This window comes from Oryzias latipes, chromosome 11 (assembly GCF_053564925.1).
Source record: "Oryzias latipes strain Hd-rR chromosome 11, Olatipes_Hd-rR_3.1".
Classification (NCBI taxonomy): Eukaryota; Metazoa; Chordata; class Actinopteri; order Beloniformes; family Adrianichthyidae; genus Oryzias; species Oryzias latipes.
This window is the reverse complement of record NC_136247.1, coordinates 6,123,119-6,148,306: the sequence shown is the minus strand read 5'-3', so window position 1 is coordinate 6,148,306 and position 25,188 is coordinate 6,123,119. Positions and strand designations below refer to the sequence as shown.

General features: G+C 39.6%; 4 protein-coding genes across 9 annotated transcripts in view; 2 read left to right on the top strand and 2 right to left on the bottom strand.

Annotated features, from left to right (window-relative positions):
* Positions 1 to 48: 48 nt before the first annotated feature.
* acot13 (acyl-CoA thioesterase 13) lies at positions 49 to 1,786 on the top strand. The gene is made up of 3 exons (XM_004074230.5): positions 49 to 207; positions 321 to 505; positions 1,556 to 1,786. Exons 1-3 carry the CDS (start codon positions 124 to 126, stop codon positions 1,713 to 1,715), a joined length of 429 nt encoding a protein of 142 aa, XP_004074278.1. The 5' UTR covers positions 49 to 123; the 3' UTR covers positions 1,716 to 1,786.
* A 63-nt stretch (positions 1,787 to 1,849) lies between these two features.
* Positions 1,850 to 5,186, bottom strand: c11h6orf62 (chromosome 11 C6orf62 homolog). The gene is made up of 5 exons (XM_004074231.5): positions 4,458 to 5,186; positions 4,152 to 4,328; positions 3,934 to 4,059; positions 3,337 to 3,471; positions 1,850 to 3,240 (listed from the first exon to the last, which is right to left on the bottom strand). Exons 1-5 carry the CDS (start codon positions 4,584 to 4,586, stop codon positions 3,115 to 3,117), a joined length of 693 nt encoding a protein of 230 aa, XP_004074279.1. The 5' UTR covers positions 4,587 to 5,186; the 3' UTR covers positions 1,850 to 3,114.
* Positions 5,187 to 6,166: 980 nt separating this feature from the next.
* gmnn (geminin DNA replication inhibitor) lies at positions 6,167 to 10,089 on the top strand. Its single transcript, NM_001104867.1, is given in 7 exon segments — positions 6,167 to 6,197; positions 6,938 to 7,009; positions 8,565 to 8,663; positions 8,764 to 8,917; positions 8,998 to 9,080; positions 9,351 to 9,461; positions 9,828 to 10,089. Coding segments are annotated over 6 exon segments (702 nt in total). The 5' UTR covers positions 6,167 to 6,197; positions 6,938 to 6,952; the 3' UTR covers positions 10,026 to 10,089.
* A 1,095-nt stretch (positions 10,090 to 11,184) lies between these two features.
* The window catches only part of ripor2 (RHO family interacting cell polarization regulator 2), a 61,209-nt gene continuing 47,205 nt past the window's right edge, over positions 11,185 to 25,188 (bottom strand). For 4 of the 6 annotated variants that reach the window (XM_020707345.3, XM_078954587.1, XM_004074377.5 and 1 more), the window contains exons 7-23: positions 21,181 to 21,330; positions 20,779 to 20,842; positions 20,374 to 20,417; positions 19,669 to 19,794; positions 19,442 to 19,590; positions 18,936 to 19,065; positions 18,578 to 18,721; positions 17,246 to 18,013; positions 16,940 to 17,124; positions 16,513 to 16,675; positions 15,214 to 15,346; positions 14,932 to 15,093; positions 14,692 to 14,865; positions 14,107 to 14,309; positions 13,938 to 14,021; positions 13,767 to 13,857; positions 11,185 to 13,146 (exon numbers count right to left, since the gene is read on the bottom strand). In XM_020707345.3, coding sequence (XP_020563004.1) covers positions 13,046 to 13,146; positions 13,767 to 13,857; positions 13,938 to 14,021; positions 14,107 to 14,309; positions 14,692 to 14,865; positions 14,932 to 15,093; positions 15,214 to 15,346; positions 16,513 to 16,675; positions 16,940 to 17,124; positions 17,246 to 18,013; positions 18,578 to 18,721; positions 18,936 to 19,065; positions 19,442 to 19,590; positions 19,669 to 19,794; positions 20,374 to 20,417; positions 20,779 to 20,842; positions 21,181 to 21,330 — 2,871 coding nt within the window. In that variant the 3' untranslated portion in view covers positions 11,185 to 13,045. The remainder of the gene's footprint in view (positions 13,147 to 13,766; positions 13,858 to 13,937; positions 14,022 to 14,106; positions 14,310 to 14,691; positions 14,866 to 14,931; positions 15,094 to 15,213; positions 15,347 to 16,512; positions 16,676 to 16,939; positions 17,125 to 17,245; positions 18,014 to 18,577; positions 18,722 to 18,935; positions 19,066 to 19,441; positions 19,591 to 19,668; positions 19,795 to 20,373; positions 20,418 to 20,778; positions 20,843 to 21,180; positions 21,331 to 25,188) is intronic. The other 2 variants (XM_011481282.4, XM_078954588.1) reach the window with 1 other exon arrangement.

Here is a 25,188-nt window from a genome sequence, read left to right as displayed (position 1 = left end):
ACTGTGTTACAAGGTTGAAGTGTTTAAGTTTACTGGTTCGGATTTCACCCGGACGACTAGTTGAACGGACATTTCCGGTGCAAAGTAAACAGTTTGACATTGTGGTCTTCAGCATTTTGAAGCATGGCCTCTTTGACTGTAAAATCTTTACGAGAGGTTATGAGAGCGTTAGCCGACAGCTCGTGTTTTGACAGAGTCCTCAGCAAAGTAAGTAAATGCACAACGAGCCATATATACATTTGTTTTTGTGTCCATTTCTCTGGTTGTTGTGGTTCCATTTTGACACAAAGTCTACATTAACGTGCATAATTTTCTTACAGGTGGACATTTTGGCTGCCAGTCAGGGTAAGGTTGTGTGTGAGATGCAGGTAAAAGAGGAGCACACAAACCGGGGCGGGACGTTGCACGGGGGGTTGACAGCCACCCTCGTGGATGTTGTTTCTACCTTGGCCATCATGAATAGCGAAAGGGGGGCACCAGGGGTCAGTGTGGACATGAATATAACGTGAGTGCCCCCATTAAAAATGTATGTTTTTTGAAATAATATGTGATTTAAATTGTTCATTTGTTTAAATTGTAATTAAAGTATTATTTATTACTAATCTCTTTCTGCTAACTGAAACAGTAGCCTCCATTCAATCCTATCCCCTTTTCTTCAGCCATCCTCATGTCCTTCTTCAATGGACCCATGAACCTGCTTAATTGTCTTCTAGGCCCCCCTCATGGCAGCTCTAACATCAGTATCTTTACACCAATTCCCCTGTATTTTGTTAGAAACATTCCCAACACCATTTAAATCTTGCTTCCTATGCTTCCTCTCTAAAATGCCAAACATGAACTGATCTTTCTTTAATGCTCTCTGCATTTGAAAAATCTGTGTTAACAATTGCTGGAACACAGGAGAGGCCTCCAAATTTACTGTTATATCTGCTCAGTATATATGTAATGGAATAACTTCCTTTCATATAGAGGTAGATGGTTTTAACAAGAGATGGAGAGGAGTAGAAGAACATTAAAAATTTTAAGTTTAAGGTTGCTCAACGAAAAACAAAATGAATAACTTACGGTAACAGAAATATGTATGCATATGACTGTGGACATATACTTAAATACGACACCAAATAAATAAGCTAACAAATGAATAGAACACGGAATCTCAGTTAAGATCTGACTCATTTTTCTCTTCCCTCCTGTCTTTGTCATTTATCGTCTCGCATATGTTGTTAAACAAATGTATAAATGCATGCTGTTGTTTATGGGATGTTTTAACATCCTCCTATTTGTGAAGAGGTATAGGCTTTGTTTTGCTTTAGATTCTTGATTTAGTTTGTACCATTAAACTTACAATAAAAAGTAAAATAAAAATTACTGCAACATTAAAGCACATTAAACGTGTACTATTTTTGGCCTAAATATCCTAATTCAGTTATTAGAAGTGTAAGATGTTTGACACCCTACTTTTGAAAATGTTAATTTCACAAAAGGTTAACTTTACTCTTCCTGTGAAATTGAAAGATTAAATAGAAGTATGAGTAATATATGTGTTCCTTTCCAGGTATATGAATGCTGCTAAGATCGGAGAGGATGTTCTTATCACGGCACAGGTGCTTAAACAAGGACGGACTTTGGCATTTGCCACCGTAGATCTCACCAATAAGGCCACTGGGAAGCTCATTGCGCAAGGAAGACATACAAAACACCTTGGCGGCTCTTGAACTGTCTTTGTCTTTGTAAATCACCATTATCTTCTCTGTTTGACATCAAGTAAAAAAGAATGTACATGCAAGTGGGGGTTTGTGCAACTTATTACCATCAGGTCAAGCACAATCAATTACACAGGACAAAGCAGTGTTTATGTTGCACTGTATTGGAATATGCTCAGCAATACCGATTTTAGAACAAACAGAAAACCCAGAAGTTGAATGCCTCACATCTTTTCTACTGAGCACACTGATACAAGGCGCAAAATTATATGTACCATGTATTTCTTCAACTTTTTCACAAGAAAACCCGCAAAAACCCAAATTACAAAGTGATGAGCAAGACAGAAGATTGTCTGAATTTTAGTCAACTTAGAAATCAAGTTAGTTCTTTTTCAGGAATTTTTGTTAGGCTAGTTAAACATAAAATCTGCCACCATTTCAAACCTTTTTGAGAAACCCACATCTTCTATGGAAAAAAAAAAAAAAGAATTTGAAGCATACAACTGTAGATTAATAGCTCAGATGAAGAATGAATGAACAACGTGAACAGGTTGGGAGAAGAAAAACCACCTCCATATGTCTCATAAACATGTCTTGCGTTTGCGCACAATGCCTTATAGGACACCCGAGACTTTAAGCAAAGGCCTGCCTTGAATGCTTTGTTTAGAGCAAAGCAAGTGACACAAAACAGTTTCAACTCCAGCAAAAAAAAAAAAAAAAACTAAGGCGTTTCATAAGAAGCAAAAACTACACTATATGGTTTAACAAATATTGTTCATCTTTGTTATTTTTGCTTACATGGGTGTTTTCACACCACATCACGCCTGCCCTTGGTCAAAGACTGTATAAAGTTGTTTCTGAAAACCCCAGTGACAAAACAAACAAGCTTCAACAATCCTTTCTTATGACAACAGGGAAATAAAACATGTCCATCTGAGAACCACCTTGAAGACCTTTATAGTGTTCATGTGTGGATGAAACGTAAAGAGTTCCTTCAGTGATGAGTGTTGTTGACAATGTGGCTCCAAAGAGAACAACCAACCCACTCCAAATAAATGTTTGTGCAGGTTCGAATGAGGGGAAACGAAAGGGGGTGAGTGGGAACGAGAAATGGGGAGGAAAAATATTAAAGGAAAAACAAAAATATATATTAAAAAAAAATGCTTGGGGAAAAGTGAAAAAATAAGGGTAGAAGTGAAGGTGTAAGGGTAAAAAAAAAAAAAAGATGGGTACTGGACTGGTGTCAGGGAGGGGAGACTGGTGAGGGGAAAAAAAAAAATGTTTCAAGCACAGTTCAAATCTTTTTAAAGGGGGAAAGGGGAAGAAAAGTACATCAATTTGCTTTAGAGGGCATCAGCAGGGGGGAGAGGGAAAAGACTTGTCTCTGTGTGGCTGGGTCGAGCAAGTAGCCTTAATCAGGCATGTATGGACGGAGGTGATCCTCGATGTCTCCCACACCCCAGCATGTCAGCTGGTCCTGGGGCAAGTACAGGCAGAAGCTGCACAACTTGAAGACTGTGGCCTTGGTCTTAGGAGTCTGAAAGAATCAGAAATATTAAAGGGGTGAGTTATGAAGTCTTTAAGTTTTCCGCTTTCCCGAAGAGCTGCAGACAATTTCAGAAGGCTGACTAACCTGCAAGTGTTGTCTATCCATGAAGAGAAATATGGACTGATTTGGGTTGTTCATGACCATTCCAGCCTTGTCCTTACGACCTAAAGCATGCAAGCACTGCTTCTCATAGTCTCCATGATGAAATTCAAACTTGGCCTGTAGGAAGGAGAAAAAAACTCTAAAAGATTGCTTCTGTTTAAATATTTCCACCTTAAATGTACTAACAGCGGTCCCTCGCTGTTTTTCAGTTCACCTTTCACAGTCTCCCAAATTATTTTCAGTGCAATTTTGCATGCTTTTTTTTCTCGTTTACAACACAATCTGTTCTGTGTCCTGATTAGCTGTGGACATTGCTGATCAATCTCTTGAGCAGTGTCTCCTGTGCACAACACAGCCTTGCCACATTTACACAAGTCTTGACTTTATTTTCTTCAAAAGTCTGGACTTTGAGAGTTTAAAAAAAAGAGCGAGACGTGCGAGTATGTTAATATCTGTCTGAGAAAAGTGTATAAAGTGTGTAGTGAGGAGTTTTACTGCCTCAAAACATATGTAGTCCTACATTGCAGATTGCTTTTAGAGCATAACACAGTACACACAACATGAGTGGATTGCTTTTACCTGAACAGGCCTAAAAGGTTCATCATCAGCTCCTTTCCATCTGGAGAACAGCAGGCAGACAATCTTCTCGATGTCGTTGCGAGGCCAAAGGATAAAATCCATCTCTTGTGTGCAGCCTATCACATCCTGTAACAAGTTTACATAAAAAAACAGCAGAACATTAACTGCATGTTCATCTGTTTATGGACGATCCCTTGCTTTGATGGTTTTAGTCTTACCCTTCGCATTGACTGGTATCTTGGGGCATGCAGTTGCACGACATCTTTTTGCAAGAGTTCTATTGAACTTTCAAGAGAGTAGCTGGAGTTGCGTACGCCTCGTAAGATGTTTTCTTCATAGTTGTTGGTCATCACAGGAACCACTTCAGCTACTTCAAAAAGTGCTGACTTCTTTTTCTGTGTGAGTGAAGTGAAACACAAAAGAAGAAAAAGAAAGAAAAAAAAAATCGTGTTATTTAGCAAATTTCCCAGTCACTTAACATATTAGGGCTACGCAATCTATCACTGTAGCTTTCGCTGACAAACCTTTTCCTTGAAAACAAAGGCTATATAGATCTTGAAGTCAAACTGATCTGCCAAAGATTCCCTTTTCTTCCGAAGTTGAGCTCGAAGTCGATTTCTTGTTTGGTTTCTTCGTGAAGTTGGGTCCCCCATGGTTGGATATTGACAGCAGTCTGTTTTGCTTTTTTTTTTTCCCTTCCTCCTAAAATATGTATTCTAGTGACGCTACCCCTGTGTTCTATGCATCTGACAGGATGTATACAGCTACGCTTTGCAGAAAACAATGCATTGAAAGTTTACGCCGACTCCTCTACATACTAACCATTGAACTAAATAGATCAACAAAACAGAGAAACAAAAAGAAAACTAAGTCATCTCAATGTTATGGAGGACGACAGTGGTGACGAAGGGAATGGTCGACAGACTAAGACGACATCGTAGTATCTAATCAGAAATCCACCTTTTAAGACATGACTTTTAAGCCAAATGAGCTGTTTAAAGCTGCCACTAAGTAACAGGGTATCACAATGGATATCAAGGAAACGTCAAGTCAAACTTGACTTTCTTGCAAACGTCCCTGAAACCAACAAATGCAGCTGCTAGTACGAAACTACCCATCTCTTTAGTTGTTTGTTTTTTTTTACTTTGCAAGGGTGGATATTAGTCTACGGCAAGCAGACGAATATTCCAATTAATCTCAAAGTCCCTCAATCATCTTGGTGGTTTGTTTGCTTTACTGTAGAGGCTGACTTAACACGCGTACAGACGGACCTGGATTGCAGACAAACATGGCAGGTAAATACAGATGCCAGAAGATATTGGCACTGGGGAATATCGAAGATTACTGCTAAAGTAACTTGACATTTCCGCTTTTCTTTTTTAACTGTCACTCATTTGGCGCGAGGCCTGCCGAGCTGCCACAGCTTATAGTCATGATGTGGATGTATTTTTAGCACACTAGCCTATGTGAGCTAGCAAGCTACAAGGCATTCACTTCCGACACTAACTGGTAGTGAACCGAGAATAAAGCTACATTTTATCTTTGACACATTGGCGTAATTGAGGCCTATGTCCGGTCAGCCATCTTTTCACCCGATTACATTTTCTCGCTCGGTTCGGCTAGGTTGTTTAGAGTCGAGAGACTACCTGGTTTCACTGGCTGTTTCTATTTGTGCTAAGCATTTTTAGCTCGATATAACTCACTTAGTTGGGTCGTTTCTAGAACTTCATAGAGTAAACCGTCCCGGGCATTCGGTAGTCTGAAGACAACGAACGACAAAACGAGCGTCAGCTAAAAAGATATCTCTCCCCTTGTTTTCACGACGAAGTTTCAAGTTGTCTTTCTCTTCTTTTCTACAGTCGTCACAACCTTCGGCTCGCCCTGTAGCATGCCATGTCAAGATAAATCGACAATCCAGCTGAAATCCTCTGTTCTTTCAGTCGACATGGAGCCTGTTTTGTCTCCCGGCGAGCCCATATTTAACGATGAGTCGTTCAACGTTTTTCGTTTGCTTTTGTTTGAGTGTTTTCAGGCAGCTAATAGTCGCAGATACAAGCACGACGGATCACCGCCTCCCCCAAAATGGCTGCGCTGAGCTACAACAATGTGACGTAGGTTCAATGGGGAAAAAAAAGAAAAGACGCGATCCTGATTGGTCCAATGTCACGTGACTCAATGAGCGTATTTAACATCGGTGGCGCCAGACCTAAAGCAACGGAAGAACTGTAGCAGGAAACTGCCGTTGGAGTGGGGGCGCAGGCTACGTGAGTTTATCTAGCTTTTTATTTAACTTTTCTTTTTTTTCAACAAAGTGCTACCTTCCTAATACGGTTGCCACACAAACGTTTAGTTTACTTTGGCTTGTTTAATTATTATTCTTCCTCGAATTTTTCTGCGGCCTAGTAGTTGAGCTAACCGAATGTCTACTGAACTAAACTAGCACTGGGCTGTGTATTTTAAAATCGATATTTGGTTGTCAAGTCCTTCAGTTATTCACATTTTTGCTTAGAGTAGAATTTTAATTTTATGCTTAAATATGACTCCCCTCCCCCCCTAAAATCCGTGTCTAGTTTTAAATTGTCGAAGGGTTAGGTTATATTATTATCACACGCTTTCGTCCTCACGTGCCTCGTATGGGCAGGTCCATTTTTAAAGTTGGCTTTGTTAACCAAATATTGCGATGAATAAACATTTAAATGAATAGAAATAATGTGGTAGCATCTCCATGTTATTTATAAATACTGAAAATTTAAACATATCATGTTCGCAGTGAGTTTACAGTTCGTGCTTCATAGTGGACGTGTTCAAGTTTTTATTTTTCTAAAGTTTGATTTATTTGGCAAATTTCAATCACATGATCAGATTTTCTAAAGCCTTAAGGTGCATTTTCTTTAAAAAAAAAACATTTCCAAAATTCAATTAAAAGCTAAATGGGGAGGGGGGGGGTGAGTTTTTTTTTTTTTTTGGCTTAAACTGTCTTGTAAAGGTTTTTTCTGTGTATCAGACATTGTAAAGGAAAATGACTTCAAGTGGAAAACTTCAAAAGAACCACCAGAGGTCAAATGAGAATATTAAGGTGAGTCTACAACTTGTGTTTATGTTCCTTAGCCCTGTTGACAAATTTCTGGACCACTGATGTAAAATGGCATGTATCAAATGTATCATGGATAGGATTATTAAAAAAGGTTAAAATGAAACAGAAGTTTAAAGTTGGAGGAGGTAGAAAGATTTAATTTCCTAATTTTAACAATTAAAAGCTGAGTAAATCCGTTCTATCATCTGTTTGTTGTTTATTAATATTGTTGGCCTCCTGTCCGGCCTTCGCAGATTCGTATGGTTCAGGACGTCCAAAAATGAAACGTGCAGTTGGGAAACGAAAAGACACACAAGAGTCAGCATGAATTTTCAAACCTTTTGCAAAAGGGGAGAGGTGGAGAAACACGACCTGTTAGGCTCTGTGGCTGTTCGCTCTCTCTGTCCTTAAGGCAAAAAGGCTTTTTTATTACTCAGTGAGGGAAGATGAAAACATAAAAATACGTCATTAGACTGGTGTGTTTTTGTCTAGTCTGCATTGCAGGTGTCGTGGCTCCATAAACACTCCAGTACAGAAAGAAAACAGAGACCACAAGTCAAAAACAGGCCTACTGGTGACCTCGGCACATATTATCTGCTACTGAGGAACAGGAATATTTCTGCAATACAATGTACATGCATGTATAGAATGCATTAAATGGATACTAATGAAAAAAAATCATAGAAAATATTATGGAACCCCTGTTCACCTCCACAATATTTATAAATATGATTTCTAATTTGCTTTTCTCTCATCTTGACCGTTCACTGGGTCAGTGTATGTATTAATGTTTTTGGTACATAAAATGTCTGCTTCATAATATTACTAAAATACTTATTTCCACAACAGTTAAAGCGTCCTTGGTCTAGTTAAACAGTAACTGGGTTTTGTTCAGCAATTCTCAAATGTGTGCTTAAGAAAACCCTTCCCATGACTAATTGTCTCCTCCACACATTTACATCCCCGTTATTCATGAGAGTTGTTGGGCTTGTGACTTATTTACTTTTTCAAATGTCTATTGTTTTTGATTGTTTTCAAGCATTGTAGTCAAAGCAATAATGTACACAGATTTAGCAAACTCATTACAGAAATCATGAAATGCGTAGATTAAAAAAAAAACCCAGAAAATTAAACAAAGAAGACCATTAACTCTCATTTTCTTAATTAAATGCAGTGATCATTAACTAAAGTTAAGTAGAGCTTTGTTTTTATTTTTTGCTTGAAAGGGAATGGAAAGAAGAAAGCGTATATAATCCTAGCCCTGCTGAGTTAATTCATTTTACATGGTTTTAGTAATCCGGTTCTGTTCAGATGGACTCTTTTCAATTTACAAAATCCAGTGCTTACTGATGATTCATTCATTATTTCAGTAACCTTTATGTAATAATAATTGATTGTTGTTAGAACACATTATCACATTAAACCAGTAAATATTGCTGCACATTGCAGATCAAGTAAAGAAAATCAACACCTTATTGGTTGTAATTTTTAGGACAAAATGTCTTGTTGTCGGCCATACTTGATCTAAATAAAATATAAAAATGTTGTTGGCTTCCAGACATTCTTGGCACCATCTCAGAAGAAGATGGAATTCAACAGGAAGAGCCTGCAGATCCTCCAGCCATCAGCAGCGAACACGGACTTGAGGGCCGCTCAGGTATGTTGGGACTTGTTCCTACGGAGAAATGATGTCCAGTCACAGCAAGTGTGAAGTGCAACAAAATATTGTGTCTTGGTTCTTTTTATTGTGTTTGTAGGCCGGGAAGGGGATTCCTAAGCGCAAACAATGGCTGGCTGAACAAATGAGAGGTCCCAAGAGAGTGAAGGTAGAGGTCAAATCCACACAAACGGAAGATGATTCTTTACCACCTGATGGTGTTTCCAGTGAAGCTTATGATCTCATGATCAAAGGTAAACTTTGAGGTTCTGCCATGATTCTAAAGTCCCAACCTTGAATCACATGAGTTGGCTTAAATGTTTGTTGTTTGCAGAAACGCCTCCTGCCTCTTATTGGAAAGAGATTGCAGAGGAGCGCAGAAAAGCCTTGTTCAATGTCCTCCAGGAGAATGAGAAAGTGAGTTAATCATCAAGAGCTAGCTAATATGTTGCCAAAAAAACGTGTTCCCACGCTCTCACGCTTAACCTTAGTTGGACTTGGTTTATCTAGCAGAGAAATAAATTGGACTCAACTTTGACACTAAATGGCAAAATTTATCTCCCGTTTTGTTGTCCAACGTGGTGCTAAACTGTAATGCAGAAAGGGTTTAATGGTTCTATAATTTCTGTTTTTAAATCAATTAATGTCTGTGTCTTAACTTAAAATGTGTTTTTATTTTTATCTTAGTTGCACAAAGACCTAGAGGTGAGAGATGAACAAATCAGAAAACTTCAGAGTGAAAATGAAGACTTGCAGGAGCTTGCACAACACGTTCAGTACATGGCTGATATGATTGAGGTACATTTCCTGTCATTTTTATTCTCTTTTGTTTTGTTTTGTTTTTTTTTGGGGGGGGGGGGGGGGATTCTGTTCAAATATATTTTAATATTTGCTAGTTATCTTGGATGTTAAGATTTGAACACAAAACTGGATTTTATGTCAAAACATGACTAGTTTTCCATCACTGCAGAAAAGAGCAGCAGCACCACTGAAAGTATTTTGGGCACATTAACATTTAAAAAGCCTTAAATAACTTCAGCAGGACTCGCAGATTGGTTCTTGAGCCATGTCTTTTAAAAATGGGTGTAAAGTCTTCATTTGCACAAATATTTAAATGTTCCTCTTGAATCAGAGCTGACTGGTTTTGCTTGGTAAACTTTTCAGAGGCTGACTGGAAAGTGTCCTGATAACCTGGATGAACTGAAGGGCATAACTCTGGATGTGGTTGACAGTTATGAGCACGCCGAGGGTGAAGCTGAAGATCACAGTGGAGAAGAGGGTGATCAGGATTTAAGAGATGGACACGACTATGATGAAGTGTCTGATAATGACTGGGAGGGACCTTCAGGGAAACTGGGTTAAACATGTTTTATTTTTTTTTTGTTTTTTTTACTTTCTTGGCTTTATTTAAAACATTTTTTTTCCCCAACAAAGGAGTGGAGTGTACAGGAGAACTGTCCACATGTGCTGCCCCCCCTTTTTTAAAAAGTCTTTCACATTTATGTAAATAAAACCATTAAACTTCTCAGCTGTCTGTTGAAAAAATATACAGTTGGAAATGCGCCTAATTTGTTTTAAGCTCCAAAGTTGTTACTTGGATGTATTGTTTTATCTGCTTGTACTTTTTGACCATTTTTAATTGTAAATTTATTATAATGGCAGAATGGTATCATTTGGAGGTCAATAATCTTGTCAATATCCACAAACTACAATATTGCTCACTCTGACAGTGTTTCTGCTTCCTTGATTACTTGAACTGGCAAAGTTAAGGTTCTAAATGTAGATGAAGTCAGGATCAGATCCAGAGTTTAAGTTTTTTTTTTTTTCTTTCCACTGTTTAATTGCAGTGCTCTGTTGCTACATGAAGACTTTTTGTGTGTTCTACATGTACATAAATGTTGTAAACTGTACAATAAATGTATCGTTTGGTACTACACAACATCCATCTTTTGCTTATCTGGGACCAGGTCGCGGGGGCAGCAGTCTAAGCAAAGATGCCTAGGCTACTTCCACCAGCTCCTCTGGGGGGACCCAGAGGCGTTCCCAAGCCAGCCGAGAGTCTCTCCAGCGTGTCCTGGGTCTTCCCCAGGGCTGCCACCCACTACACAAGAGTTGTATTTAACCCTTGTGCTATCCTAGGCACCTTAATGTTGGGAGTTGGGTCATCTAGACCCACTAGAGTCTAGACAGTGCGCTTAAACTTTTTTCTTATGATTTGTGGTGTCCATGGATTACATGAAATCATTCCACCTTTGTCATGGTAGGAATAACACGCCAAAGTAAGGGTGGGGTCATCTAAGATGGCACAAGGGTTAAACTAAATAGCCACAGGGGGCTCTGAGTCTCCTTTTGCTGTTCCCAGCCCAGATAAAACACAGGGTTGTCTGGAAGGGCATCCAGCGTAAAGCTCCTTGCTGAGCCAAACCTGCAGAAGAGTGACAAGCAAATTCATTGTGGCGACCCCAGAGGGGATGCACCAAAAGGTGAACAAGTTGGCTCTTATGAAACTCCAGAATCAACATTAATATGCAAAAATAAACTTTATTGCAGTATTTTAGCAGAAGGAATTCTGCTGTTAAAGTATGCAAGCAAATGGTGCTGAAGCAATCACCACAGATGAATGAAGTTCAGCTTTAAATCACAGGTTTCAGATTAGCATGTTTATGCCAGGTTTTCCTAACTTAACACTATTTACTGCAAGTTTATGGAAGAAAATGTGTCATCCACTAAGGGATTTAAATGCAACACTGAACCAAAATACAGTTTTTTTCCACATGGAAAGAAAAATAAGTTTTGACCTTTGTGTTCTGTAAAAAGCTAAAAGCTTAGCTTTTTCACACATTTACATATGATACAGTACTGAACCATATTTCATAAGCACATGGCCCATTAAAATTAGTATGGCTTTATTATTGTGCAGTAACTGAATCTAAACAGGAGTAATCAGTTCAGGGTCATTTTTAATTGTGCTTTTCTAGATGCAATACATTCTTCCTTATACTTAGTGTGTTAAAATCAATTTAAATTGAATGTTTGGTTATAATAAATCTACTTTAAAATCTCAAAACAAGGTCCCAGAATGTTAAGAGTCTTTAAGAAAAAAGATTATCTTTTTCAAAATAATTCCTGTAATATTCCTTCAAAATAAACTACCAAAAATTAAGAATGAAGGCATAATTTGGACCACAAAAAGCTGAAAATAAAACAAGTATACAAATAATTTACAAAATGTATGTATATGGTATAGATCCAAACCTAATTCGAATTCTAAGAAATATAAATAAGATATGGTAATGGGTATGTTTTGTGCATTAGACTCAGTAGTACAGTAGCAATGAAAGGATCTAGAATCAGTTACTTTACTCAGATCAGTTTCCCCACTATTTCTGTCAACCACTTTGAAGTGAGGCTTAATTAATAATCAGTACCTAAAAACAGTAAAATGGCTAAAAGAATTTATTGCCTTTGAATGGCTCCAAGTCTGTTAAGAAAAAAAAAGCATTTACATTTCATTTGTAAAATTTACCTGTTTAACCACTTCAAGGCTCAGGTGATCAAAGCGGACAATTAAAAAACAGGCTTCTCACATCAGCCAGGTGCGAAAAAATCACATATGTACAGAAAATTGCACTTGTTAAACTGCAAGCATGTAAACGGCTGAGTGAATGGACCCTGGGCACTGTAAGCCACCTTCACACAGACTGTAAACTGCTTTCTGATCTCATTTTCTCTTACAAACTCTCCTGTGCCAAACATCTTTAAACCAAAGCATTCCTGAAAAGAAAAAAAAAAATAGATGGAACGTAATAAATTACATTTTAAACACCACATTTTACACCAAAGTCGGAATTATTTCCTATTTACAAGCCATACAAGTGTGCAATCTTCTAAAATCAGAAGTATTCTGATGCAAAACCATGAAAAACAAAACAAATAAAACTTCCTTGTGGAGAAATAAAGCATAAATTGTGACACAGCGAGAGCTGTACTCGCTGAGTGATCCAAGTGTGACGTGCAGTCTGTCGGCAGAGAATATTTGCAGGGCAAAGATGCTTCGTCTCCCACCTTCTGGGGCAGATGAGGGTTCAGTCTTAATTCAGTCCCGCTCGATTTCACCCATCTGCCTGGCTCAGAAAGCAGGGTAAAGGAGAAGTGTCTGACACTGATGTTTAAAGAGAAAAGGTGAGTTTAAGGGTGCGCGCTGTGAGACTATAGGTTGTGTTCCTGCTGTTGGTATGGTTTTCTTGAGTTAATTCTTCTGAAAAAGCGACATGATCATGGCTGACAGCTTGCCAAAGAGCAAGAAAAAAGATCAGCTCTGTGAAGCCTGAGGTTACAGCTGTCCTCTGAAGTCAAGCAAGGATGGAGTTTGATGTGGCGGCTCAGAAGGCGGTGGTGACGGCGTTTCCTCGCCGCGTGCCCAGGCGGATCAGCTCCCCAGACAAAGTGTCCAGCTGCTCATACGCCAGTCGTCCTTCCTCACCTGGAAACAGCAAGGAGTGACAGTCAATTTCCCATGCACAACTTGTTTCTTGTGTTAACTTTCTGCAGAGAACATTTCTTCTTAAAGACCCATTCCTAAGATTATCATGCTTTGGGTGTTTTTAACATGCATGTTTCTCATGATGGAGGACACATATAAAGAACATTAAGCTTAAAGTTCTAAGTAGCTGGAATCTGGCTCAAAACTCCAATAGCTCCAATATTGCTCGCCATTTTTGTTGCACCGGTAATGTTAGATTGAAAGTGTGAGGGGCTGTAAGCTAGCAGGCGAGCGTGTAAACAGATGGATGCCGGGAAGTAAAGGCAGGCTTACTCTGCGCCAACGGCCCCACCCACAACTCAGATGTAAATCTCTGATGAACTCCTGCCACTTTGCAGAAACTATGTCTTAAAAACAACACAGGTTTTTTTAAATTTAAATGGCATATCAGGAACAATTTTAAAATATTTCAAAAGATGATCAAAGTGGGGCTTAAAGGCCGAAAAACTATATTATTGTAATTTTATTTTCGGAGGCACATTTTTTAACATTCTGCACAACATTCTGCTTTGAAATAGAAGGTCTTTAGAAGCTGTCAACATCCTGTTTCAACCACTTACCAAACGTGAGCAGTGTTTCTATGGCGACATGGCGGAGCTCCTCATCGGCTGAATCGCAGAGGGATATGATCGCTCTGATGCTCTCCACTGCCTAAACACAGAGAACGACATACATAGTTTTTTAGAAGTCGGATGAATTTGATTCCACCAAATGATGGTTCTTGGACGGACCTGCAGACAGCTGAGGGCCGAGCAGGCTGCTCTCTGGCTCTGACCTCCAGCCTCTGACAGAGCTTGAGTGTAATACTCCACCGCCTGGAAAACAGAACATTTTCTTTCTTAAAATAAGCTTCTTGAAACAAAGTGCGTCCTCATCTGTTAGCCCTTCACCGCTTCTCACCCTCATCCTGAAGTGTCTGCTTGATGCTCCAGAGGAGAGGTAGTCAGCCGCTGCCTTGCTGACCCGCTGGTCATTCGCATTGAGCAGAGAGGCCAGGACTCTCAGGGAACTGTTTCGAGGCCAAAGAGATGCCAGAGGAACCTCCTCCAGCTCTGCTAGACACTGAGAAGAATCCCCAGAGCAGAGGACCTCTGCAAACACCTCTGTGAACAAGAAAACATAGATTTGAAACAAAAATCTAACGTTTTTAATTATTTAAAAATATTTACTTTTTCATTGATTTTTGGAAACATTATGTGTGTAAAGTGTGTAATAAAAACACGTGGATGGATAAGTAAATAAGGTTTTTTTTAGAATACTTGCTGTTTCAAACACTTTTTGTTGCATCTAATTAAAATTCAATTGCAGCCAAAGACAAAAAGTATCCACTTTTAAATATTATTATCTATTTTCCTTTATATTCATTACTATTTATTTGAAATGACAAAAATCCAACAAGTCATTTTTTTTTAGATTAAGAATCAGCTTGAAGCTAATCTTCAAAGATTTTATAAAAACACGCGCTCTCTGGTCGTTTTTGCCCACCCTCTCTTGCCAGGTGTAGCAGGTGCGTCTCCATGTCCAGGACTTCATGTTGCAGGATGTAGCTGTGGAACTGAAACACAGTCAAGACATCCTGGGACAGGGTAGCAGCAGGAGGGTTAAGGTCCAACTCCAGATCCCTCCTGTCCACCATCTCACCCACAACAATGCCAATCACTAAAGAAAAGGAGAAAATTATTTTCTTTTTCTACATTTTTGAACACAAAAGAGCACCGAGTGTACCTCTGTCAGCGCTATGCGGGTGTCTTTCCTGCAGGACGGCGGCGTACCGCTGGTTCAAGTGTTTCAACACTCTATCTAGAGTGGTGTGGAAGAGCCCAGCAGATCCACTGCACTCTGACCACAGAGTCATCAGTTGGGGGCGCTCTGCAAGGCTCGGAAGGACTGGGGCAGCACCAAACAAATATAATGTCAAGCTTAGTCCATTTACAAAAAAAAAACAAATGTGCATGACAACCACTCGTGTGTAGACCACTTTTCTGAAGAACTTTGTTGGTTCCTCACCGTCAGCTGCAGAGGTAACCGCCCCCAGACGGTCCACACTGATCTCTCCGAGCTCCTCCAGCAGCTGAGTCTGTCCAGACAGTTTAAGTAGCAGACTGCGACGATGCCACACTCCCACACCGCTGCTCAACATCTGCCAGCCCAACCATAGCAAAAGGCAAGGACACAATAAGTACCAAAGGTACACTGCAGTACTAAATGATTTACCGTATTCTCCGGACTATATGTCGCTCCGGACTATAAGTCGCACCAGCCCAAAAATGCATTATAAAGTAGAAAAAAACACAGATAAGTCGCATTTTGACGGGAAATTTATTTGACAAAATCTGAGACCAAGATATAATAACTTGCACAACCTCATATGACACAATCAAAACAGAATGTTTATCTCATAATTTCACAGTAATTCTTTCTCATACTTATTTATTTATTCCTTTCATGAAGCATCATTGGCCAACTAATACTCTGTTGTCATCTTGTATTTGTAGAAACAGTTGTCATTTTTATTGCATTTCTGAATCTATGAAATTATTGGAAAATAGAATATTATGTTTTTAGCCTTCAAGATCTTACTGTAAAAAAAGTTTGCTGATTCTCTGAGTCACTTAACATACTCTTAACACTTAACATACCTCATACATCAAATTGACCCAGGAACATCATCTCTGTTCCTCACAAATGAACATAACAGGAGGGTTAACAATGTATTTATTTCAATTTATTTCTAATATAAGTCCCTGCGGAGTATAAGTCCCACCCCTTGCCAAACTATGAAAATAAGGGCGACTTATAGTCCGGAAAATACGGTAATTCTTAAAAGTATCATTTTAATCTAGAAATAAAAATGAATGTATGAAATATTAGAAACTTAAATCATTTAATATATTTGTGCATACATACTTTTTAAGATTCCTAATATACCGGTAATATTTTGACTGGTTACTTGCTTATTTCATGGTTGTTTTTCTCTGTCTTACTGTACTTTAGGATAAGCTTTAGGATCATTAACTGGTAAAGTAATAATTTAATAAATGTTTAAATATGATTAGGTAATATTTACATTAATTTCTTGTTAGTTTTTAATTGCATTTAAATACATACTTAATCCTAGATAGCATTTGTGAAGTGAATTAAATAGAAATGTATTGTTAGTCATCACCATTTTTTTGTTTACATTCAGTTTGAATTATAAGCCAGTATTGTCAGTGTTTTAAAAAAAATCATATTTCATTACTATTACCCCTCTACATTATAAAGAGGTGTTCACCAATTGCAGCAAGAACTAAGCTAAGTTTTTACCTGGACCAGATGGTTGCAGTACTGGAGGTGGATGACAATGGCCACATCCAGGTTTTCGTTTCCAGTTGTCAGTGGCATGGGGCTTCCTGCCACGCTGTTGCCCACTCCTGTGTCCTCTGTCAGGGCTTCACTCAGGTGTCCTCTGGCCTCTGGATGCTGACCCCTGAGTAGAACACACCACAATTTGCCACATGATGGCAGCAAAAGGACAGAACTTTCTGTTTTTGTTGTAATTGAGTTCTTTTATGAATCAAAATAATGCTAATTCAGATTTTTTTTTGACATAAATGTATTCTTTTTGATTAAAATTTGTTACGGTCGTTGTATTCTTGAGAAAGAATAAACCTGTTTTTAAACTCTTTGCCTTTGTCGCATGTAACATTGGTGAGATTCTCAGTGATCTTGGTTCTTGCAGCTGTTGACTCACCCAATCCTCTCTCCATCAGTGTCAAAAAGCGGTGACCTCTGCTGAGGAATGCTAAGGCTGGTATTGTCATCTCCAGTATCCTCATCGTCAAAGTCAGAGGTGTTGAGGAAGTCGAAACTCTCCAGAGCGCTTTCCACTGTCAGGCTGAGGCTGGAGGACCGACTCCTGTGACCTGGGAGACGGCACTGCAAAGAAACAAGGAGGAAATAAGGAGACGAAGACACCAATAATGTATGGAGACTAGATGTTAGTGAAGCAAGTTCATTCTTCTGAATAATGGTCGTCTGTCATCTGAAAAAGGCTAACCTTGAGAAGGTCTTCCAGGCGCATCACTTCTTGCTCCAGATCCTGAAGCTCTCTGCAGCGGTGAGTCAGTGACTCCAGCCTGGCCAGCAGACTGTGGATGGCTTCCTCTAGGCTGCTCTCTAGGAACGCCCTGCTCCCCTCACCTGTCCAGCTCAGGCTCCCCCCACTGTCGGCGGCACTTCCACAAGACGGCACAATTTCTGAAGAAGTCAGCCTCTTCACAAGCTGTCTGGTCAGGTTGCCCGGCTCCTCTGTGTCCAGTTCAACGGGTTTCAGGTCATCCGCGTGATCCAGGAACACATCCTCAGGGGCCACTGTGGACAGGTGTCCATCGGAGCACAGGGAGGGGGCCGCTGAGCCACAGTTGGAGCTAGAATTACGCTGGGACTCAGTGCGTTCCCACTCTGAGTCCTCTGCAACATCCACTTCATCGCTGGCAAGGCTTGCACTGGTTCTGCTGCCCCCGCTTCCTCTGCTACCAGTCTCTCCATCCTCTTCATAGTCCTCCTCCTCCTCCTCTTCCTCTTCTTCTTCTTCCACTAAATGCTCCTCTGCAATGGAATTCTCCCTAGCTGGGAGGGTTTGCGCAGGTAAAGATTCTGTTTCTGGAGGGGTGACGGTGATTTCAGGGTTGGACTGGCTTTGGGAGAAGGAGACCGGAGCCGGACTGGGGGAAGGACCGGAAGTGTCGGAGAAGGTGAAGGAGAGGCGCTTGCACTCGGCCACGCCGCAACCACCGTTCTCAAAGATTTCATCTGGTAAAGTGGACTGAAAGAAAAATAGAAACAATGAGTGTCTGCAGCAAAAAGAAAAAAAAAGCTTCAAGAAAAACTCTTTATCAAGAAAGATAGAAACCAAACATGCTGGAACAGCAGCTTGTAATACTCCTCTCTAAATCCTAATGACATTTTAATCAAAAATCATTTTTAATTGAGACAACTATGAATAAAATAGCTATTTGCTCAATTCCCCACCAAGATTGTAAACTCTTAAAAGACAAAAACTCAAATCTGCCTGAAAACATGCATATGTTGCTCAGATTTGCAGGGTTCTGAACCTTTACTTTCCATACTGATCTGCAACTTTGATCTCACAGTGAATAGTTTAAATAATGCAAACTGGCAGTTAAAACAAACTTTAATGCAAAAAATGAAATGCAGTTAAAATTTGCAACCAGACAGATATTGCCTTCTGCGGCCCCACAGTGAGGAGCTGGACCAATCCAAATGTTTCCACACCAGCAGAGAAGACGTCATCACGTCAGTGAAGTAGGGGACACACACACACACACACAGCTAGGTTTGGAGGGTAGGGGCCCAAACGCACACTCACATAGACCTCGAGACTTGATTTGGGCCTGGGCCGGAGGGACGCCAGGTCACCAAATGAGCGACTGCGCCTTAGCTTCTCAAGCAGGGTTTCTCGGAGCATGTGGAGGAAGGAGAGGCGCCCGCGCTCCACGGGATACGGCTGCATCTTGTTTACAGAATGAGCGCAGGCCGGGACAGGTGTGAGTGGGTTTTAGTGAGGGGTCAAGGTAGAACGAAGGAGGGTGAAAAGTGGGTGCAGGTTTTAAAATTTGGAAATGCAGGAGGACAGCAGGGAGAGCGTTAACTTCCTACAATGTGTGGAAAAAATCCCTTTAAGAAGACGACAATACTGTTAGTAAAGGTGTGTAAGAAAAACCTACAAAGAAGGAGTTGTCCTGGAAAGTGGGGGTCTCTGGGGTGCCCTGGCTGTAGACGGACACTCGCCTCTGGAGAGCTGTAGCTTTGCTCAAGTTGCCAGATGACAGAGTCAGGTCCTCAACATCAAAGGGGCTGCAGGATAACACAAACGCAAAACTATGTGATCTAGAAAAATTTATGGAATTGTCATTAAGATGTGGTAGCCAACTTTCTCCACAAGAGGGCAGGAGACACCTAGAAGCTCAGACTGAATGTGCAGCAAACAGCAGTTCAACCTAACATGCTGGGGTCAGTTTTCAACTGTACTGGGATGAAAATAGACACTGGCTGCATTTCAGCAATCTGCTACCCAGCAATTTGTAGCTCGGGGTTAAGGTTAAAACACCGATTTGTTCAGCACATAAAACATCATTAAAATTAAGCTTCTCTATATTTGAATATAAAAAAAATGATTTAAAAAAAGGGATAATTTCCGATTCAAAAATGAGTAATAAATAATTGTACTTACTACCACGTCACCTCCAGGTTGAGTTTGATGGTTCCCAGGTCGTTGACGTCCACAGCCACCACCTGAGGCATGGCGGTGAACAGCTCTTTGGTCTCACAGATGACACTGCCCACCAGCATGTGCGTGGCGAGGCCCTTCAGCTCCGTCACCTGAGGCAAACGAACACTTTTACCACCTGAATGCAGAGGAAGGCAGCAGCATCGGCTCAGCTTTTTTCCATGGGGTACCTTGATGTTGATGAGATCAGAGATGAGAGGCATGAAGATCATCTCGTCTCCGTCCCAGCTTTGTCTGGAGTTCACCTCAATTCTGCCTTTCAGCTTCCACCGCTGGCGACCGTACCGCATAAAGATCTAACAAACATGCAAAGAATTTGACTAACTTTCTTCCTTCAGCTCGCCAAATGTATGTTATTTTGGCAGTTAAATTTTCAAGGACAGATGTAGATTCCTTTAAAAAAGCAGCTATAAGTAATTATGGTCAAATAACCATAATTAGGAAGATTTATTCTGATCTTTAACAATGATAAAGCTCTTCGGTTGCTTTGTATAAAGGTGTAGTGTGTTTGGCTTCATTTCTGATGCACCATCCTCACAAAAACAGCATCTCATGATGAGCACTTCCAAAACAAGTTCTGTAATTTAAGTAGAAACTGATAGTTTTGTTTGAAGCTCAACCATTGAAAATTATTTTTTCAACTATTCCCTGCACTTCATCCTTATTGTGGTCATTTTGACTCTGTTTTCACACCCTGTGTTTGTGGGCAAATAAGCAGGAAAGCCTGTCTCCTTTCACCTGAAGTCATCAGATTTTTCCTTTCCAGTTTTACTTTTTTGCTTTATTTATAGACTTACAATGCTTTATTTGAATACATGTCAACATGTTTGCTGAAACATCTCATTGAGTTTAAGAAGTATTTTTCAGATTCTTGCCTCATATTGATCTCCAGGACAGAGTCGAGCAAATCCAGCCAAACCTGCAAATGTTTTTTTTTAAATTAAAAATGAAAAGAAGGGAGAGAAAAAAACAGTTACACAATAATGATAAATGGATTATGGTAGATTGAATAACTACAGGCAAAGACAGTTAAAACCCTTTTTTGGATACATTATTTGATACATTATTTTTTGTTTTTTACTTCATTGTCCCAGAAAAAGGATTTAAAACATTTATGTAGAAATTTAAATATTAAAAACAACATTGTAGAATCAGTGGGTAATTAGCAGCAAATAATTAAAAAAAACATACAATTTTGGGTGGAAGTAAACAAACTGTTTAGCCACACAGACGAAAACTCCACAAAAAGAATGAAACAAAGTGGACACATCTGATCTCACCCTTCATCTTGATATGAAACTCCCCGAGCAGGTTCTCCAGTTCGACCTCAAAGGTGCTCATGTTCTGGACAAATGGAGGGAGATTAGGCTGAATTTCAGGTCTGACACCCTTTCAAAGTCAATAAGTGCTAAAAATGGAGGGGTGGTCTGCTTTAAGCCTTTCAGAGCAGCTGATGACACAGCTGTGTGCTGTGAGCTTTACATGACACTGTTTGCAAATCAGTGTAAACAGTAATCTGCATCCTGTTTTGGGCGTGGTTTAATGTTCAGTGCATACGTGCTAATTGTACATGCTTATAATGTTGGATTAAAGCACCCCAGTTAAAACTGCTGCTTTTGAGCCCATTACTTCACAAAGATCTTCTAGTAAGTGGGGTTTAGAACTGACAGCGGTGGGACTACCTCTGTGTACTCTTTGTAGCGGCGGTTGACTTCTGCAATGCTTTCTTTGGTGCCTTTGGTGGAGGGAGAGGAGGAGAAGGCCTGCTTCATCCTGCTGGCACCGTCCCTCAGCCGGCTCTGGATGCAGAAGGCCTCGTACAGCTCGTCCACCTGAGCACACAGGCACAGTCGCTTTGTCTTTAATCGGAGGGTCACAATGACAGGGACACGTTCAAGCAAAGCTGTGTAAATAGTTCAGAGGATTAAATACAGTCTCGTTTAAGCCTTACAGTTAGGTAAAACAAGCTATGATAGGCAACACCTGACGAGCTGTTGATATGACCGGCATTTACTGTAATCTGCAACATCATCAGAGGGATCCCTACTATACGAAGAAGTTTTTTTCTTCTATTTTTCAAACCTGTAACGTTAAGGTCAAAGTCACATTAGTAGTTTGGGAACCATTTGGTGGTTTAACCCCCCAATCCAACATCCTTTAGTCCCACTCCACACATCTTTTGATCTATTTTAGAAGTGTTTCCAATGGTCTTTTAATTCAGATTGGGCTGTTTTTAGCCAAAATCAAAGAACCTGGATTTTTTTCCCCAAGACATAGTTCCCGGAGAGCAGCAGTAGTTTATTACAAATTTGCCTTGAATTTGTGGGCGGGGTCTTTGGTGTGGAGCAACCCCTTCCCCCTTGTTATTCAGCGCTCTGAGCAAGGAGTTTGTGGCCCATCCAGTGTATTTTCTACGTCACAAACACACTATTTCTATTTCTTTTGCTCCTGATTTGATTTGAATAAAATAATTATTAGAAATTCATTTTTGTGATGAATTTCCCTTGTGCGTTCCCTTCATCATCAGAAAAATGCCCCAAGAACATATTAATAAGACCAATAACATGATTTTCCATGCTGATTTTTTCCATGCTGAATGTCAAATTGGGAGGTATGGTATTCGGTCCCATTTTTAGAGCCTTTGCTATAACAACCATGGGTTTGAACTCATGACTTTCAGTCGAAGAGCGGACACTCCACCAAAAGACCACAGAGTTGTTTATTAATTATGTGTTATGCTTACCAATGAACTGCAAAGCCAGCAAAAACCCACAACAGATTAAAAAAGAAAAAGAAAAAAAAGAATGACAACAAATATATTTGCAAAGGAGTAAAAAGTGAAATAAACTAAATGAAAATAATACCATTTGTTTGGCTTCTTTATTTATTTTTTCATTGCATGACAGTTTTTACAGTGGATTACTCATTCAGTAAACACATCATTATTAAATTGATGCTGTTAAAACATGTTAAATGCATAATGTGTAATAACTAATGCTGGGTTTGATTTTTTAATATCAATTATTTAATAAAAAACATTTTTTAGGTTCCCTGTTGTTTTTTTACGTACAAAATCAAAATTTTATCAATGAAAGTACCACCTTTGATCACTTTCTATCACTATTTAAAAACGTATCATAACAAAAAGAAATGTTTTTTCTGAATCACATTAGAACGTAAAATGTATGTTCTGATAAACGAATGAGAAGCGAAACTCCCCTGATAAAAGAGGAAAAATGCACAGAAATGGAAGGATTTAAAAAGGAAAAAGGGATTTTAAACAGTAGACAAACACAGAGATCAGGAGTCTTGAAGTGAGCAGACTACAACCCCGGAGGGACGATCCCAAAGCGAGGCAACACGAGAACATCAGACGGGGCTTAAAGTTCATTTGAAGAGAGCCTCCATCTGCAGCGCCGCTCTGATCTTCCTCATAACCACAGAGGCAAGAAACAACTCGTCTTCCTGCTGTCACACTCCCAGTGCTCATCTCAGCTGATAAACAGATGCTGCAATAGTATGACTCAACTCAATTTCTCCCTAATTGCCCAGCCACACTTTAATATCTCAAACTCTATCCTGTGATGAGACATTACTAAAAACATCCTGGTCAAATGCATATGCACCAGTGTTTTATTTTACAAATTTGACCCATTTTTTTTCCCCTCAACGTTAAACAAACGAGGATCAAAACCAAACTGTATTTTATAATCTATCTAATCCAATTATCCTCCATTCGCTCAGTTTAGGTTAAAGATAGTATTTTTTGTTTTGGCTCAATAAGTTTGCCTAAAATTGAAGCAGAAACAAGGCAAAACAAAAGCCTGCTGGTGAGTTCTCAACCCTGAGATATTGATGCCTGCTGCTAGTGCTGAAAAATTAATGCCTTTTTTGCTCTTTACGGCATTCATTAGAGAGATGCAGCTCCATTAACTGTTTAGTCGTCTCCTCAAACGATCACTGCAAGAACACACACAGTCACTTTCATGAATAAACGTTTATGGGTAAAAGTGGATAATAAAGTGGATGATAAAGTTTTTATCCAGAATCATGAACAAAAGTTTATGAATAAAGCCAAACTTGTTTGCTGCTCAAAGTTTCTTCCCAGAATGCAGAGGAAGACAGAAAGTCAGATGGTATTATAAGTGTTTCTAAAGACAAACAGATCCCCACCCAACCCGATCCCACCAACTCCACCTCAAACCAGTTGGCTCTAGGCTCTCACCCACCCCCGGCTGGTACCCAGCCCGACTGTCTGTCTGTCTGGCTGTGGTATGTGGTTCATGCGGTGGGCAGCAGCTGAGCTGGCCCAGCTTTAAAACAACATCCCAACCTCAACTTTATTTTAGAGTGCCGATTTGTATGAAGTTGGTTCAGAATCACTAACAAACCATCTTAAAAAAAAAAGATTAAAAGTAAGGAAAAGTTTTGGAAAAAGCATAAAACTGGCTACAAGAAATGTTAGTCACCCCTTGATAAGGAAAAAAAATGTATTAAAAATTAAATAGAAGAAATGTAATGAACAAATTGAGAATTGCAAATCTTTGCACTAAAATCTATAAATAAAACAAGATGTTTTATATTTATTACATACTGTATAACAAACATTTCCATTAGAACAGCCATCATTCTATTAGCATGTTGTAATCAGCTAATGAAGCTATTGCTTGTCCCCAATTACTAAACCCTTACAGCCTGCAAGGATGCGAGCATTTGAAGGTCAGCCAGGCTCCTCTCTAGAGGGCAGCCATCAGCATATTGCTGCACCTCAGGCGCATTACCTCACAGAAAAACAAAAAAAAAAAACACAAACAAAGACAAGAAAGGAATCTCAGCACAAATGGATGGATACTAATTCAATTTGGTCGTCAGACATTTTTGACTTCTAGACAAAAAAACAGATGTTTTCCCTGGAAAAACATGTATGTCGCTGGCGAAAAACTCTGAATAGACATTGGATGTTTGTCCTTCTGGATTTAAACTAAACAGCTTCTGTAAACTGATCATTATGTAATGTTAATTATGACATAATTCAACACTGCAATGTTATGTATGCACTCAACTTGTCTTTTTAATATTTGATCAAGAAAATGTCTCAACAATAAACACACATATTGTTAAAAATGTAATAAGTGATATGCCCCAGAGGAAACCCATCAAAAATATAAGACAATGTGAGAAAAATGTACATATTTGAGATATGTTTTCATTGGGACAACAATATCTAACAATATTTAATCAAAATGATCCAACTGGCCTTTCTGAGAGTGAATACATTAGATTGTAGGATATTACTGAGTGTACCTTTATGTCTGGACATGTGTGTGTGATTATCCATGATGTGCAGATTAAAGCGAGCGAACCCTGAACATCAAAGATCCAATACCTCTCTGGTGAACTGTGTGTGTGTGTTGTTAACATACAAAATATTAATTCTGGATTGAATATGGCGTGTGGCTAACATGTACACCCCCCCCCCCCCCCTTTGACGGGAAGAAGTGGAAAATCCTGGCAGCTGCTTCCTTCATCTTCAATCTCTGTCAGTCATCTCTTTAATGATGCCCCACCAATATCAGTGTGCATAAGACAAACATATACACCACAGAGATGTACTCCATCCAATGCAGGGAGCCGGAGTGCTTGTGTTGCACCACCTGCCTCCTCCATGTGAGCCAATTACTGTGCAGACA

What these genes read in the sequence shown, in the direction of transcription:
- acot13 (XM_004074230.5), top strand. Translation starts at nt 124, where the DNA reads ATGGCCTCTTTGACTGTAAAATCTTTACGAGAGGTTATGAGAGCGTTA. An exon ending in TTGACAGAGTCCTCAGCAAA is followed by an intron (nt 208 to 320) that starts GTAAGTAAATGC and finishes ATTTTCTTACAG; the next exon opens with GTGGACATTTTGGCTGCCAG. An exon ending in AGTGTGGACATGAATATAAC is followed by an intron (nt 506 to 1,555) that starts GTGAGTGCCCCC and finishes GTTCCTTTCCAG; the next exon opens with GTATATGAATGCTGCTAAGA.
- c11h6orf62 (XM_004074231.5), bottom strand. Translation starts at nt 4,586, where the DNA reads ATGGGGGACCCAACTTCACGAAGAAACCAAACAAGAAATCGACTTCGA. An exon ending in CCTTTGTTTTCAAGGAAAAG is followed by an intron (nt 4,329 to 4,457) that starts GTTTGTCAGCGA and finishes TCACTCACACAG; the next exon opens with AAAAAGAAGTCAGCACTTTT. An exon ending in GATACCAGTCAATGCGAAGG is followed by an intron (nt 4,060 to 4,151) that starts GTAAGACTAAAA and finishes AACTTGTTACAG; the next exon opens with GATGTGATAGGCTGCACACA.